Source organism: Chaetodon auriga, chromosome 5 (assembly GCF_051107435.1).
Source record: "Chaetodon auriga isolate fChaAug3 chromosome 5, fChaAug3.hap1, whole genome shotgun sequence".
NCBI classification, from domain to species: Eukaryota; Metazoa; Chordata; class Actinopteri; order Chaetodontiformes; family Chaetodontidae; genus Chaetodon; species Chaetodon auriga.
In genome coordinates, this window is record NC_135078.1 from 8,444,232 (window position 1) to 8,460,812 (window position 16,581).

At 42.1% G+C, this 16,581-nt stretch overlaps 2 protein-coding genes across 4 annotated transcripts; one reads left to right on the top strand and one right to left on the bottom strand.

The window, feature by feature from the left end:
- The first annotated feature begins 2,165 nt into the window (after positions 1-2,165).
- Positions 2,166-7,143, top strand: nudt12 (nudix (nucleoside diphosphate linked moiety X)-type motif 12). Of its 3 annotated transcripts, none has more exons than XM_076731909.1 (8): positions 2,166-2,231; positions 3,013-3,223; positions 3,377-3,680; positions 4,096-4,372; positions 4,776-4,943; positions 5,255-5,368; positions 5,529-5,728; positions 5,971-7,143. In XM_076731909.1, the coding sequence occupies exons 2-8, from the start codon at positions 3,018-3,020 to the stop codon at positions 6,079-6,081; spliced, it is 1,380 nt and encodes a 459-aa protein (XP_076588024.1). In that variant the 5' UTR covers positions 2,166-2,231; positions 3,013-3,017; the 3' UTR covers positions 6,082-7,143. The 3 variants fall into 3 exon arrangements, with proteins under 3 accessions (XP_076588024.1, XP_076588025.1, XP_076588026.1); XM_076731910.1 differs by having other exon boundaries at positions 2,200-2,231; positions 3,017-3,223; XM_076731911.1 differs by lacking the exon at positions 2,166-2,231 and adding an exon at positions 2,528-2,569.
- A 1,463-nt stretch (positions 7,144-8,606) lies between these two features.
- Positions 8,607-16,372, bottom strand: LOC143320654 (interleukin-6 receptor subunit beta). The gene is made up of 15 exons (XM_076730489.1): positions 16,300-16,372; positions 15,706-15,810; positions 15,362-15,473; positions 14,947-15,080; positions 14,640-14,770; positions 14,317-14,476; positions 14,107-14,189; positions 13,316-13,538; positions 12,294-12,494; positions 11,764-11,862; positions 11,470-11,610; positions 11,133-11,258; positions 10,360-10,444; positions 10,067-10,148; positions 8,607-9,254 (listed from the first exon to the last, which is right to left on the bottom strand). Exons 1-15 carry the CDS (start codon positions 16,370-16,372, stop codon positions 8,607-8,609), a joined length of 2,403 nt encoding a protein of 800 aa, XP_076586604.1.
- Positions 16,373-16,581: the final 209 nt, after the last annotated feature.

Genomic DNA, 16,581 nt, shown 5'->3' on the forward strand with positions numbered 1-16,581 from the left:
TGTTTCTGCCCAGTCTGTTTGTAGTTGGCTTTTAAGAATTAATTGTGAAGTATTTTTGTGTCTGGACCCCAAAATGTTCCAAAGAAATTGGTATCAAGGGAGGAGGAGTTTGACACCAAGCTAATAAAGTGCTACCTGATCAATAAACATGAAATAATCTTAAAGCAGTGACAGAAGGTAAATAAGTACATTTAAGAAAGTACTGTACTTTCTGAAGGATTTCTGAACAAAATGACTGTTGGACAACTCTACAGCTGTCAGTGATGACGCTTTTGACAGTTTGAGATGAGGTTTTAAAGTCGGTGTGACTAGACATTTCTTCCATGTTATCTTAGAATTAATATTATTTGGAATGTCCCCTCGTGGGACTAACAAAAGACATATTGAATTGAATTGAATTGGGAATCATGTGGGCCTTGATATGTGCCCAGATTTACACTGCTCCCCTGTTTTGTCCTCAGAGGAGAGCTGGTCCTTTTTTAAAATAGGAGGCAAGCAGCTGTGCCTTGATATGTTTCTTGACTCCAACTTGAGGTCCCTCAGCTCATCTGTGAGCTTCTTGTTCACCGCTGTCACTTTGTCATGGTGTGCCTGGAGAGCACAGAATTCTCCCTCTGATGCCATGAACTTTGTCTTGAAGTCTCTCAAAGCCCATTGGCACTTTTGGAGCTTGTTTATTGCATCACAAGGCTGCTGAGCCAATATGCGCCTCAGCTCCTCAATGTCCTTGTCCTTTTCCGTCAGTAGTTCTAGTTTTTTCCCAGAAATCTGGTTCTGACAGTGCTGGCTGTGCACCACATGGTGAGATGAGAATGCAGCTCTTGCTTTATCCCTCATTTTCTCTCCGCTCAGCGTGATATTAGAGATCAGTGACACCTGTGGTGCTACGGTTAAGCTTAAGTGTCTTGTTCTCAAGCCCGAGGAACTTGTTGCTGTTGCTTTGTGGAACTATAGCTCTTCTTCAGCAGGACCAGCGCTGAAGTATTCTGGCTGATCTCATAACTCTGAGCTCTGAATTGATCATTCATTTGTGCAGAAGTTGTTTTCATCACATGTACTTCCTCCTGAGCCTTGATCAAGTTTTGACTGCAGAGGTTTCTCTCAGACTTGAACATTTCATTTTCATTCGGACACAATCAACAAACTAAGTTGAGTTAGCGAGCTTGGTCATTGACATTTAACTCATGTTAATTTATAATCTATTCAAAAGTCCGAGGTAAGATGATCCTCCATTGATTTGTTGTAATATCTACATGAAGGACCAGGCTCAACCTTAACATTTGTTGAGCTATTTCAAGTTTTGTATGATTTATTGTGTTGCTTTTCTCCCCATCTGTGGTGAGAAAACTTGTAATTGTGTTTTGTTTCTTATGATAAAACAGTTCAGAAAAATGAGACCATTGTTTCATAATGATGAGACACAGAGGTGATGATCATGAGGAGATCCTAGAATTTTTATTCTGTGAATGCATTATGTGCAGTAAATTCTTGTGTAAGTTGTGTAGTTTAAAACAGAACTTCATCTTTACTATCAGAGTCTGACACCGATTTACTAACACAGATGAATTCGCTTTATTTTTGACAACACAGCCTGCAGGCTGCGTTCATAACCAGCAAAGGCAGCCGACCGGAAAAAAGTGTTGCAAAGTGCTGCAAAGCCTGTTCAAAGGGCGAATGTACTGCATTCAGGGCTCCCTGTAAAATCCAGGCTCCATGTTTCTGAATGAACAAAATCAATGTTCGTCAGACATCACAGCTTGAACAAAACAAGTGTTACATAAAAATACCATTTAAGCTAGACATAATAAATGCAATCATGATAAAATAAATAAAACAACATGAAAGCAAAATAGAATAGTGCGACAAATAAACAAAAGAAATCCCTGAGATAAGTCAAACAACAATTCTCTGGCGGTTCTTTTCATTTGCCTTTGAAACATCATGACTAACACTAAAACAATTTTAGACAGTGAATAACGAAACGTTCAGTGACAGAGGACCTGTTGGCATTTTTGTCAAAAACAAAACAAAACAAAACAAAACAAAACAAAACAAAATAAATTGATGCTGTCGAAAATACTGTATCTGAAGGATGACTTGAAGGCATCACCGTTATGTTGTTGTGTTGCGCCGCTGTTGCTCTTGAACGCAGCCCGTTAGCCTTTGTCCCAGACAAACTACCTTCCGGATAGACAGAGAACAGCTGAGAACAGCCCGGAACTGAAGGCAAGGTAAGGCCTTTAAATTGTTTCACCGTAAAATGTTCAAATGAAATATCGTTAATTGAACGCAGCTTCGAATAAACCAAATAAAGATGTCATTTCCAGGTTCGTGCAGGAAGCAGAGAGCTGCTTCAGAAGAGTTTAAAACCTTGTCAGTCCTTTCTGTTAGCACTCACTCACTGATGTGTCAGATATCCAGGTGTGACTGAATGTAACAGTGCTTGTCCTGCTCTGTGTACAGTCTGACATAAGGACACCACAGCAAAAGCACCATAAACCTGCGTGACGTGAACTTCACCACTGTGGCAACGTTGACACTGAAACACGTGTTTCGCAACATGCAGCCTGTAGCTAAGCTGCGTTTTGTAACAGTGTGACTTCACAGATGGATTGACAGCCGTTTGCACCTAAACCAGAGAACTTCGTATCTCTGAAAGACGTCATGAGCTCAGAGAGAACAGCCAGTTATCAGCTGTGTGATGATGCATTTTACAGCTAATCCAGGAGCGTTTTTAGACAGTTTTTAAAGAAGTTGGAGAACTTTCTCAGCCCACCTGAGTAAATGTACTTAGTTACATTTGACCCCTGGAAATACTGAGGTCATGCAGTCAAATTTAAAGAAGTCTGAAAGATGCTGGAACCAGCTTTTATGTGTAGATTGTAAACTCTACCAAGGCGGATACTTTTTGTTTGAACTAGTTTATGTTATGTTGTTACGCCTTCCTCCCAGATCTGTTTTTGTTTGTGATGCCTGCTCACATATTTATGTGACGTCATTTTCATCATCCAGTCAGAATGATGAGCCTCCAGCTGAATATGAAGGAGGAGATGGTGGAGAGGTTTCTGGATGCTGCAGCCAGAGGAGACTTGGCCCAGGTGTCCACGCTGCTGTCCAATACCCCCTCGCTCATCAACCAGACAGGATACAGCAGCTGGACGGCGCTGATGTTCGCCGCTCGTAATGGACACTACCATGTGGTAGAAGCGCTGCTGTCACATGGGTACAGAGAGACGAGATGAAAACAGAGCATAAAGAAATGTGTATTTGAGTATAGAACACTCAACCTGTAGCATTGTGTTCCCCCCATGTCTTAAACAAAAGCTACACCTTCGACTCATTGCTGTCTCTAATCTCTTTGTTTTTAATCTTCAAGCTGTGACAAGTTCTCCGTGAACACTTCGTCACAGACCGCCTACGATATCGCCAAGTTCTGGGGCCACAGACACATCTCCAACCTGCTGGGCCGGACAGACGACGGCTGCCACCGAGTCCTGCCGGGCTCTGACCTCAACCAGCACGAGAACTACTTCAGCAGAGAGATGCTGGACCGGCTGAGTGGGAAGAGGACAGACCAGGTCTGGTTAGAGGCCAAACAGAGCCACCCAGATACAGTCTTCCTCCTGTTCTCCAACCTCAGCCCCATGGTCAGCAGCTCCCGGGACGAGGACGGCGCAGAGGTAGGCGACTGAAGGCAGATGTTACTGATATTTTGGAAGCAGCTGAACCGTCTCCATGTTTGGAAATGAGTTGGGATGCTCTGCCCAGATTCTGCTGAACACATCTGAAAACAATCGCACTGCGTGTATTAGCAACACACAAGCAGAATATTATCAACATTGAAGTTGACTCCCAAAGCACCAGCCAGGCTGAGGTAGAGTCTGGTGGGAAATACATTTCCCATGGTAATTAATGAACAGTTCCCAAAGGAAATTCTCACCAAAAACCAGAGACGGTTGTGAAGCTCAGAGGAAATGATATCAGGAAACGATTGACAGAAATATTCAGAGACGTTTCCCTCCTGCAGCACTGCTTTTCAGTCTGACGTCAGAGATTCAAGTTGTTATCTAACCACTGTGATCCGAACTCTAACAGGTCGAGACCAAGCTGTGTCGGTTCAGATGTGACGCAGTCAAAGACCTTCTCCAGAAACCCGCCACTGTGATCATCTTCCTCGGAGTGGAGAAGAAGAAAAAGCCCTCCTCCTCCTCCTCGTCTCAGACACAGGAGGGCATCCAGGAGCCTGCTGCTTGGTTTGCCCTCAGCACAGATGAAGACGCTGCTGAACTTCTTAAACGCTGCAGAGAAAAGAACTGCTCCTTTCCAAAGTCGCCCAACAGAGATCTGCTGAACTTCACTGAGGAAGAGGCTGGTGAGGAATTAGGGTCTTGGCTACCAGTGTGTTTTTACATACTTGAGTATTTTCAATACATGTTAAGTGTACTTGAAAGCTAAGGATGAACAGGATGGACTGTACATAAATGTCCTCAGGTGTCTTATGCGTTCAGTGCACATTAATGGCTGCTGGTCCTTGAAATATTTGGCACCTCTTAATCATCTGATCCTTGGAAAATATTGCTCACTTCTGTTTTCATTCTCACTGACAGCCTGATACAGCATTGTGGATGCTTGGACTTAAGATATTAATAAAACAAGCTTTACTGTAGTACATTTATTAAAAGTATTCTTTCAATCTGTTGAGAGTAAGTAAATATTTAGATATATTTTAAGTATGCTTAAGTATATGTTTTTTTTCTCGGGTCTTCGTCCTCCAGGAGTTGTGGCTCAGGCTCGATCGGTGTTGGCCTGGCACAGCCGCTACAGCTTCTGTCCGACATGTGGCAGCAGCACCAAGCTGGAGGAGGGAGGATACAAGAGGAGCTGCCTGAACTCTGACTGCAGGAGCCTGAAGGGCGTTCACAACACCTGCTACCCACGAGTCGGTACGAAGCTCCAACTGCACCTAACTCATGTGCTCTTGTATAAATGCCAGTGACACTATATAATATAATCTAAAATTACTTGTCAAATACTCAACTGGTCAAGCAAAACAAGTGATTTGAGTGGGAACTTTTCACTGTTTTCTGACATTTTTAAGACCAGTTCATTAATAGATTAACTGAGAATGATCAAATGTTCTTAGGTCTACTTCAAAAAGGAGCATTGTTAGGAAGATGAAGTGTGACTGAACGGTATAATAATGAAGTCTGCGGTAATGAACAACCTTCTTCCTCTGTCCTGTGTGTGTTTTCAGATCCAGTGGTCATCATGCTGGTAATCCATCCGGATGGAAACCAGTGTTTACTGGGAAGGAAGAAGATCTTTCCAGTTGGCATGTTCTCCTGTCTGGCTGGATTCATAGAACCTGGTAACTAACACAGACACACACATTGCATTGACTCACATGCATTGAAACGTTAACCCTGAACTTGTGACTGACTGTGTACACCAGTCTGTCTCTCTGCAACCTGATAAACACACTGTACAGAAAGAAAAGAGGGACCTCGTCTTCCCCTCATGTCCTGCAGGGGAGACGATGGAGGAGGCGGTGAGGAGGGAGGTGGAGGAGGAGAGCGGTGTGAAGGTGGGACCGGTTCAGTATGTCTCCTGTCAGCCCTGGCCGATGCCCTCCAACCTCATGATTGGCTGCCTTGCTGTTGCCTTGTCAACCGACATCAAAGTGGATGAGAATGAGATAGAGGAAGCTCAATGGTTCACACGGCAACAGGTACAAACATAACAAAGTCTGCTACTTCTACTGTTAGCACAAAATGTTGTTTGGTGTTTCTGTATTAAAGCGAAGTAGAAGTGATGGTGGACAGCCAGAGGAGACAGACCAGAGGTTTACGATGAACAGTTCTACAGAATGAAGAAAATAGATTTTGTCTTTATAAAAACTAATTGAAAACACTTGTTTCGTGTAAACAGTCTCAGACAGACAGAAATCTCACTTTTTGCTTATTTGTTTAGGTGATTGAGTCCTTACTCAGAGGAGCTCATCCGGCCTTCACTGTCCCTCCCAGACAGACCATCGCCCACCAGCTAATCAGACACTGGATTGGCATGAACTCAAACCTCTAACCTCCAACCTTTAGCACTTGACCTCCAGCAAACTGAGGCAGACCTGCAGGTGGTCAAATGGGTCTGAAAAACCAGCAGATGTCTGAACTGTTGCTCCTTTATTGTGAAAAACCAGCTGCCAGTAGAAGGAATCACAAAATTCTTCATGTTGTACAGGAGGCAGCGCTTTAGCATGTTTTAACAGCCATTTACTGTTAAATGACTCCAAATCATTTAACGCACTGCCTGCATGTGCACTGATAGAATCTGTCAACAGTTGGAGGCAAAGACAGAACTGTACAAAATGGAAAAGATGACAAAGAATACACTCCTAGTTGAAAGGGACTGGAGGTACACTTGGGAACTGGCAGTGTGACGATGGATAAAATAAAAGGCAACAATGCAAAGGTGAATGAGAAATGGTGAAAGTCCACTACATGGTTATAATACCAGACAAATGCAGAAAGCCTTCATCAGTCTGTGCATCACACAGCTGGAACAGAAACAGGAATGTGAGTAAGTGGACCAACCACAACTACACCTTCACATTCTGATAAATCACACTAGAGACTTAAAACACTGCAAAACAAACATTTTAATGTTGGAGCATAATTTGAAGTCAAAACCAATATAAAAAAAACCCTCTAATTTTAATGAATGTCTGAATAAGTACAGTTTAATGACTGCTCATAAGTTGGCATTATGTTCAAGCAACACTGAGATTTTCTATTTTCTTTTACACTTCACCAAAAACATTTATATGGGGTCCCAATTTTAAATAAATAATAAGTTCTACCATCCATCAGAGTCTCAGCAATATAAATCCTTCACAAAATCAAATGTCAGCCATCTTTAAAAATGCATTGAATGTAGCTTAATACAGTATTCACAAGCTCAGATTAACTGATTGATAGAAACATTGAAACAACTTTGATTTTCCCCTGATAAATCCTCTTGTACAGTTTTACTACAGTGGGGTCAAAACAGCGAAATTCCTGACCACTGATGTTGATAATTGATGTGCAAACTTTCGACAAACTGAAATGAACTACAAACATTAAATTAAAAACTAATTCTTATCCAGTTCTCTGTGTCTGTGGCCACGTTTTGTCCAACCTGTTACTGAAGTTAATGTATGCATGTTACATGCACGATAACATGCTAAACATTACATACTACACATTAGCATGCTAACAAGATAACTGATGCTGATTCAGTTGTATTGCATTATACAGAGAAGTGTTTGTATTATTTAGCTCACCCTCACTGACACATATAAATGACACTGCTAAATATGGTTTGTAATAGATTACATGTCAGTCGGCAGTGTCACCCACCTCCTGTATTCTGTATATGTTGCTCAGATGCCTGTTGGCCTGTTTCAACATGTGGCTGCTGTTCCCTTTTCTTGATGCTGTTTTCCAGTATTTAAATAATAATATGATGGCTTTCAAAACTGTTCCCTTTGATATTTTGATAAAATCAGATTTTTTTTCACATGAAGTATTTAGATAATAATGTATTAATTGATTTGAGGGGGGCCAGCAGGGGAGGCCAGTTAGGTGGACCATGTTCTTGAAGCATCCAACCAGATGTTAGGGCTGACCTCCTACACAGGCATGGTCACTGGAGCCTGTGTGTGCGGCAGCTGCACCTGGGCCGTCTACAGGTGACGGGGCATCATCACACCTGTCTGAGTGGAGCCTCTGTCACACGTGTCCTGGGTGCCTTTCTCCTGTCTCTTTTCCTCCTTTTGCCCTGTAAACAAAAACAAACAGACTATCTGGTGTCAGCTGATGAAGAGTCTTTGCAGTGACTGTGTTTCATTTGCACTCGTGCACTGATGTGTGAGCTGGGTGTACTTACGTAGTTTTCCCCACTGGTCCTGTCCAGGTGTTGCTGGGTGTGGAGGAGTTGTTCTCTCTCGGCCTGCTCTTAGTATTTGGCCTGCTCCTCCTCTGACAGAGACTTCCACTGTGGACAGACGACAACACAGTGCCAACACACACGCAAACACCAACATAAAAACATTCACAGACACACAACTGTGAGCATGTTTTTTTTTTTTGCCTTAATTTTGATTGTCAACAGTTGAAATAAATGTGGGGAAACAGAAAGAATGCGTGAAACAGGGTCACAGTGGTGAGACTCTTTGGCCATTGCTACAGTATGATCATTTGTAACCATGCTATCAAGCTAGCATACAATGTCATGCATGTTCTTATGTTAACATTAGCATGATAAAGTGCAAATATTACATGGAAAATATCACTAATGTAATTACTGACAGTTGTTAACATGCCAGCTGTAGACTTGTTAGCATCTTGTTTTTAGCATTCAATTCAAAAAGCAAAGATGTGCCAGGCTAGCTTAGACTGACAAACAATTTTAGAGGAGCCATGACTGCATGTAAAGTCAATGCAAAAAGACCTTAATGGATGAAGAATAGCTAAGTTGTCTTCAATTTGTATCCATGTAGGAATTTTGTTTTCTGCTGTGTAATGGACGTTACAGCCACAAGGAGCGAGCAGCACATCCATAGTCTTTTACTCTAATCTATCCATGTGAGCCTTCACCTCGCATGCAGCACTAATGGTTCTGTCTTCATCTGCAGTTTTTGCACTGTTTGCTATATAATCAGTCTCACAGATCAGATAAGAACACTCAGCCTGTCCGCTCACTGTACTCAGAAAGGAAGAGTTTATCATATACTCAGCCTCACTGGTCATCTGATAATCACAGTGACTGTTTGTGTCAGCCATGCATTCAGGAAAACTCCATGTAACAGCCGCTTCTTTCTGCTGTAATATCTCAGATAAGTCCACTTCTCTGCTCTTGTCCTCTTCCGGAGGAAAGCAGCTGTTAGCTTCCTGTGTCTGAGGCAGCAGAGCAGCGTCAGCTATGAAAACTGCATCTGGATGATGGCAGTTCATGGCATCGTCAGGATGATCAGACTGGGGAGAGACCAGCTGGTGCTCTGTGATTACTGGAGAATCAGAAACGTATTCTGTGACCATTTGGAGGGCTGACAGTTTCATGATGAGGACACTGACTGACAGTGGGGAGGTGTCTTCATGTAGGTCCTCTGTTGAGGAGTGCTGAGAGGTCGGACCAACTGTGATGAGGTTTTTCTCTCCGAGCACATCGGTCACCTGGAAGTCCTTTATGTCCAGGACTTTTCTCTCTGTCATTTTCTGTTGAAGGGAACAATTGATTGGATTTCAATCAGGAAAGATTAGAGCTCGAACAAATGCATACATCTTCCCCTAAATCTTCCCCTAAACGGTGTGAAAATCAAGATTACAGGGATGGATCCCATGATCTGCCAGCAACATAGCTGCTTAAATGCTCCAAAATGAGCAGAGTTGAAAGGTTACACTAAAGTAAAGACTTGCTTCAATCATGTTAAATTAAATCCAGGGAAATTCTTATTTACTGGATTCATTTTATGATGACTCAAAGTTTCACGCTGCTAAACTACCCATCTAATAATAAACCTCATCTATCTGCCAATCAGATGAGTTCATTTCAATTTTATACATAATATAAAACCAATATGTTTTTCAGAATTGTATACAATCACAATTTTTTGTAAAAAACCAAAAGGTTGAATTTTTCTTATTCATACTGAGATGGCACCGCAGATGTTCGCCTCAGTGAATCTGCTTCTTCATTAAGGAAAGTTGGTGCAAAGATGTCACAATGTTGAAGAAATCAGGTTTGGATTCTGATTATTTTGTCTTTTCAAGACACTGAGACTAATTTCCTGAAAAATCCTCAAAGGATCAAAACTGCTCAGAGAGAAGATGCAGAGTTTGTTCTTTACTTTAAGAAAAGTCGGTCTTGAGAGCTGAATATGAGATTAAACAACTGATGGCTCCTGAGTTCTTGTTGGATTTGGCTCTAACTCTCAGTCTGGCAGAACACTTGATATGAAAAGCAAGCCAGAACCACGACGACACCCCGGCTTTGAGAAAAAGAAACTCTGCTGTAAAGAGCAGATCACCTGGTGGCTTGTGTCCATCAGCCACTGGCCTGCTGTGCTGCTCCAAGGGCTGGAGATCGGCGGGAAGAAGTAGGACTTGTACCTGCACAGTAATGGCAGAACAGAGACAATTTATTTGAACACTAAAAAAAGAGAAAGATAGTCAAGTCATTTTGGCCTTTTGGAGCGGACATGAGGCTTGTCTTATCTTTTGAACATATTGCAGTTGTCTTTCTTGACATTATATTTGCCATTTGGTCTGTTGTTTGTTCTTTATTGGAGCATTGGATGTGATCATGTGTGTGTTGACTCACATCGTCCTGGACAGGATGGAGATGATGAACACAGTAACAGCCAGCAGCAGCAAAGGAGTCACTGCAGCCACAGCTGGTACCTCATCTGAAACACATTCATGGTTAGTTCCCCTCAACAACTGAAGGGAGTTATTTTGAAACCAGAATCAAAGGATTACTGTGTGTAAAAGCTCCTTTTTCCTCCACCTGGAATCACTCTGTAGATAACCCACTAAACCAGTGATGAGAAACACTGTATCTGCATCTTATAAAACATACAAAAGTATCAGTGACTAGCTGCCTGGACTGCTGACCAGGGACCACTGAATCATGTCATCAAGTACAGAGGTTTCCACTGATCAGAAATAATTTTCCAGGCCATGTCCAGGCATTTTTTCTTCCTTAATGTTGCACATGTGGTATCACATTGGTGATGCTTTATTAATTTGCTTGTGCTTTGTCGATTTGCTTGTGTTTTCTTAAGTTGCCATGCACTGAGCTCTCAGGGACACCGTACATATATGTTGTATATGCCTTAAAGCAAACATGAGTGGGTAACCAACATCACTACAAATGTATGTCATGAAGGCTATAAAGTTACACCATTATTACACCAAACAGGAAATGACAAAATGCTTTAATTATTTGAGTAGCAGGTCATATTTTACTTGGCAGTATTTCAAGTATTTGTTGGCTCTCTACTTTATTTAGATTAGATTATTATTAGATGATATTCTGCTTTTAGATAAGGACCAAGACCAAAACAAATCTTCAGAACAACCAGTTGTATTCACCAAAGTCTGTTCTCACGGGGATGATGTCTCTGGAAACATTATCAGCCAACAGGAGAAGAGAGTACTCAGTGTTGGGCTTCAGGTTGAGCAGGGTGTGCTGCCGTTGGTCTGGCCACAAAGACAGAGCTGGAAATGAGAGAACGTTCTCTGTATTACAGATAGATTCTAAAAAAAACAGCTTGCAAATCTGTCTTAAAACACATTCAAGTGGGATTTCGTATTAAAAAACACTGTCACATACAGTTAGTTATGAAAATACAACTTTTCATTAAACTGAACAGGAAACCCAGACTGATGCTGTGCCACATTTCAGAAGAAAAGCCCTCTGTAAACCTACTTCGTATCTCTGAGTCTTTCCTCAGCATCACTCTGTATCTGTTCACTCTGATTGGTCTGGACTTCTTTTGCCACAGCCACACAAATGTCACACTCGTCTTGGTCACGTCGATCACCTTCAGTTTGACCGCCTCCATCAGAGCTGAGAAAACACAAAAAACATGTCCTGTCAGACGTCTCTGTGACAGTATATCAGATATATCATATAAAAGCTGAGGATCCCATGATCAACAACACTTCTATTGGGAATCATGATGAGCAGCACAAGTTTTCTTCTGACTGGGATCATGTTTACCTCCCTGCTGCAGACTGGCAGGCAGTGACAGAGGAGATCCACAGTGCTGATTGAAGACAGGGAACACAGTGATCAGGTGGGACTCATCAGGGTCCACATCTGTAAACACACCACACACGCACGGTTATATGCTTGTACATGCTGTAAATAGAACATACTGTGTCGGAATAAACATATGCAGCGTGTTATATCTTCTTAATCTGTATTCACCTCAGTTCAAGAGTGAACAGGTCTTTGCTTGAGATTCCATTTTGCTCACAAATCTACACAGTAGTTTCATTTATAAAAATGGCTCAGTAATTTCCTGGTCAGCATAGTTTTAGTCAAAAAGGACAAAATGGTGCTTTTGACCTGTCACATAAACATGCATCAACAGTGCATCTGCCTGATGAATTTGTCACATCTTCACACTGACTGATGCATCTTTACCTAAATGACTGACAAGTATCTTCTCTGGTACATTTGAATATTTTTCCGAATGAATAATTCAGAGAAACAGTGAGGTTTTGAATATTCCAACACAATTGCACCTTGTATGACAGTGGAGGTGGTGAAGCTGTCCACTGTAGTCCAGCGTCTGGGGGATGGACGAGTCTCAGAGTGCCACTGAACAGCAAAATGACTGACAGGTGGGACAGAGGGTGGGGCTGTGAGGTTCACCCATTGCACCAGAAGGCCTTCAATAGCAGGGAAAGAGCTGGAAACCCACAAGTTTCTGACTGAGGGGAGAGCTGCAGAACAAAATGATTGCCATAACCTGCATGAATATCAACATACCAACATACTGTAATTAGCTGCCAATTTTCAAATGTCTTATTATGGAGATGCCTACAGGCACATTAACACTCCATACAGGCTGTCCCAGCTGACAATGAGCAGGAAGCCGGATTCATGTGGACAGGTTGTGGGTGACAGGTCGATAAATCATGATCTCAGTATTAACTAGAGACACCAGCCACACAGCACCATCCCACACGCTGCATGGCTTAAAATGCTTTCTTTTAAATAACCGAGTCAAAACACGTGAAATAAGCATCATTCAGCTGCTGCATTTCTGTTTCAACAAGTAAACATCAACAGAGAAGTTTGACTGGAGAAGTGCTGTGTTGCAAGAACTTTTATCTGAGCATCATGTTGCTTCCGTCTCGATTAGAAAACACACAATTGTGAACGGACAGCCAGGATATTGCACAAATAGAGAGACAAAGTTTTAGATTTGATAGTGTCAGTTTAAAAGTTGCCAATCATGATTGTCAATTTAAGAGATGAACATAATTCTGAGTATGTGTGTGTGGGTGGGTGTCATGATGTGGAGACATAAATCTGTTTAGACAGTCACATTGTGGGGACTTGTCTTCCTTATGTGGACAAAATGCAGGTCCCCCAATGTAAATCATTCAATTTTAGGCCGAAGACTGGGGTTAAGGTTAGGGTAAGGTTAGGGTTATGCAAGTAGCGGTTATGATTTTGGTTAGGGTAAATCTCCAGGAGATGATTCTCAGTCTAAGTCTCTAATTAACTATTTCCACATAATAACCAGAGTGTCACTCACCGTTCTGTCTTTGTATGTCAATGCTGAGATGTGCAGCAGGTCCGTACCCAGCCATGTTGAAGGCTGTAACTGTGACACTGCAGTTCCCCTCCTCCACCACCAGGAGTGCTGTCACCTCTGTGACGTTTAGAATTAAAGGGCCCTGCAGCAGCCGCTTCTTCACCGGCTCATAGCTCACCTGGTATCCAAGGATGTGACCTCCGGCATCAAGGAGGTCGAGGTCCTGCAGAATCGGGATGTTTAGCTTCAGTCTCTGGATGAAATTGTACATTATTTGTAATTCAAATTTTAGTTGTTTGTTTGCTGTCAGTTTGAGCCTAATGTTAGTAACAAAAAAATTTCAATTTTAGTCCACAATTTTTTTTCTCTCCTAGAACCTGTAATGTTAGTTAACATTACTGACAGAGAGAGAACTTTTCCGAAACATGAGATGCTGCTTATTAGTGCAATGTTATGCCTGGTCAAACAGCTAAATCAACTGCTTTACTAATCAGGAGCTCCTCTACAGTATGTGACTCCACAGATGCATGCAGATCTTCCTTTGTGTTAAAACAGTATTTAGTTCTTGTCCATGTTTCATATTGTCATTTAATTGTCATTTATTGAAGAAAATATACATTTTGTATACATGTATGAATGTCTGTTTCTTGGGAAATATTTTGACATATTTCAACCGAAGGACAATTTTGGCTTGGACCATCAAAGATAAGTCAGGAGAGGCTTGAAATGACTTATCTTTACATGCTGAAAAGGGCGACCCATTTGACTTTTCCAGCTACTATTCAATGTACCTTCCACATGAGATGAAGGAGAAATGATCCTGCAGAGTCTGTTTCCTCCACTCTGTAGCACACCTCTGGAGGCTTGGAGGGAACTGGCAATGAAAACTTTAATGTCAATGGTTTATTTCATTGTGCCAGGTATGGATGCTTCCTCTCAGTCTTTCTTAGCATTCAGCCCTCAGCCGATAATTCAATCTCTGGTTGAACGTAAACTCTTACCCCTGTCCAGCGTCCTCATGGTGACGTCAGAGCTCCAGTCACTCCAGATGCCAGACTCCTCTCTGCAGGCCACAGCAGCTCTGTAGATGGTAAACGGCAGGAGGTCTCTGATTTTGTAGGTCAGTGTCTGATCTCGATGTGCAGGGACAGAATCTGGAGCCTGGAAACCAGCAAAAAACTAGACTAGATCCAGAGAGCATTCTTGAAGCACATGTTCTTCAATGTCTCCATCACCCATTTTGAAAGAAACGTTTATTTATTTATTTTAGGGTTAAAGGCCTTACACAGCATGAGCGGGAGTGTTTGTATGTCCTGGGTCTAACCTGGGTCCATTTGTTAGTGTGGTTGACTCTGTAGTGAAGTCGACAGCTGCCGTCACTGCTGCTTCTCCAAGACACATCAACAGAGTCCCCAGTGGAGCCGAGTACAGTTAAGACGGGCGGAGACGGTTTGACTGAGGACAAGAGACAAGGAGAGGAGAGGACTTTATCTATTTAATCTTAAGTTCATGTTTGTCCTCAAGTCAGTCTCTGGATGGAAATTTCACATCGGAAATGGCAGAGGAAGACAGCTGTTAGTAAGCTGGCATTATATTCATTGGAGGAGTGATCAAATGTCTGGGCCACTGACCTGCATCATAAAGAAACACAGTGTGAGGATGGGACCAGATCTCACCGCCCATCATGTAGTTTCTTATCCTGGCTGTTATGTTGAGGACGGCTGCCGGGTTGAAGATTCCCTGACAGGATACGATTTGATCCATGCTGAAGAAGAAAAAAGAGAGAAGGCAGAGATTAAGACCTGAGGGATTAGTTTTCAATATCACACATGTGATAGAAAGAAAAAGATGCAAAGTCGCTGAATCTATACACTTTTCTAAATGAAGAAAAGCAGCACGGACTAGCTCCTGTACTTCTGAAACACATGAAATCATTAGCTCTTGGTTAAAGCTGGAGTATATACAGCTTTATCACAGAGCCTACAGCTGGAGTATGATTTAAAGTGAATTTTGGTAGTCAGTCATCTCCCTCCAGTCAGAGTTTACCTGCGGAAGATGAGCGAGACCTCAGACTCAGTGTGGCGGTTTGACTCCTCAGTCCACTCACATGCCATGGATCTATGTGATATCTGGTAGTAACAGGACATGTTCAGGGTCTCTGCAGGACAAAGAACAGGAAGGTCCCGTTTTAACAACACACAGCACTCATAAGGCCACTTTTCATTAAAATGAGAAAAATGGTGGTTCCAGTTGGACTGATGGCGTTAAATAAGACTTCTGATTGGTATTGTGACTTACACTTTGTTGGGATAAATGAGAGAAAATGTTGTAAATGTGTGTGGATGGTCGTGTGTATATGTGCACACATGGGTTCATGTGTGTGTACTCACTCTGTATAGATGAGGGAGGTCGAGGGCCACAGTCTCTGAGGTCAGTGACACACTCTCGCTTGTCCTTTTCACACAGCTTCAGATCAGAGTCCCTCACCGTCACCTCTGACACACAAACACAGAGAGGCAGGACTGTCACTCTCTGTAGTGACATACACGGAGCCTATAGCTAGAGCAAAACAAAGCCTGATGATTCAGCTTTTTAGTTAGAAATGACACCAGGACAGGCCTTTAGTCACTGCCTGTCTGCATTAAATGTGGATTACGTTAGTGGCTATCAATCCCAACCTGGGGGTCAGGATGAAAACTTTCAATTTTTTTTATTTTAGTTTCTTGTATTTCTTGTTTGTACTTTCTTGTAAAATACTGCATAGTTTTAAGGCCTTAAAGCCTTGAATATTAAATTCGAATCTCTTTTTATTGTTGTTTTTATTTAGTTGACACACAGACTGAAAAAAACAAACAAAAAAAAAACACTTCTGTCTAGACCTTAGATTAATCCCTGTCTGGAAAACCAACCATCGGGTTTAACATTTAGATAACAGCAGAATGCCACATGCAGCTTTTATTGAGAAAGGGTTTTGGGTAACTCACCATGGGAAAACACACAGAGGAAGTTCATCACTGTCCAGGCAGCAAGGTGCAGTTTAGGAATCCATATGTCCATCTTAACTGGCAAAAATGACAATATGTTCAAAAGGTCAGTTCATGAACACCCAAAAATGTCCATACGTGTCCTACACCCACCATCTAAATGACCTAAAGACAGTTCAGAAAACCTACAGAGAACGTGCTGTTTTTATCTCTGAAGTGTTCATGATGAGGAAGCCTCTACAGATCGAGTCGCTGAGGTGGCTGTAGTCAGGAAATTGCTCC

Excerpts from the sequence above, each read along its gene's own strand:
- nudt12 (XM_076731909.1), top strand. The coding sequence starts at position 3,018 with ATGATGAGCCTCCAGCTGAATATGAAGGAGGAGATGGTGGAGAGGTTT. Across the intron at positions 4,944-5,254 it reads CACCTGCTACCCACGAGTCG|ATCCAGTGGTCATCATGCTG; the intron begins GTACGAAGCTCC and ends GTGTGTTTTCAG. Across the intron at positions 5,369-5,528 it reads GGCTGGATTCATAGAACCTG|GGGAGACGATGGAGGAGGCG; the intron begins GTAACTAACACA and ends CATGTCCTGCAG.
- LOC143320654 (XM_076730489.1), bottom strand. The coding sequence starts at position 16,372 with ATGGACATATGGATTCCTAAACTGCACCTTGCTGCCTGGACAGTGATG. Across the intron at positions 15,081-15,361 it reads GTCTCGCTCATCTTCCGCAG|CATGGATCAAATCGTATCCT; the intron begins GTAAACTCTGAC and ends TTTCTTCTTCAG. Across the intron at positions 14,190-14,316 it reads CATGAGGACGCTGGACAGGG|TTCCCTCCAAGCCTCCAGAG; the intron begins GTAAGAGTTTAC and ends TTTCATTGCCAG.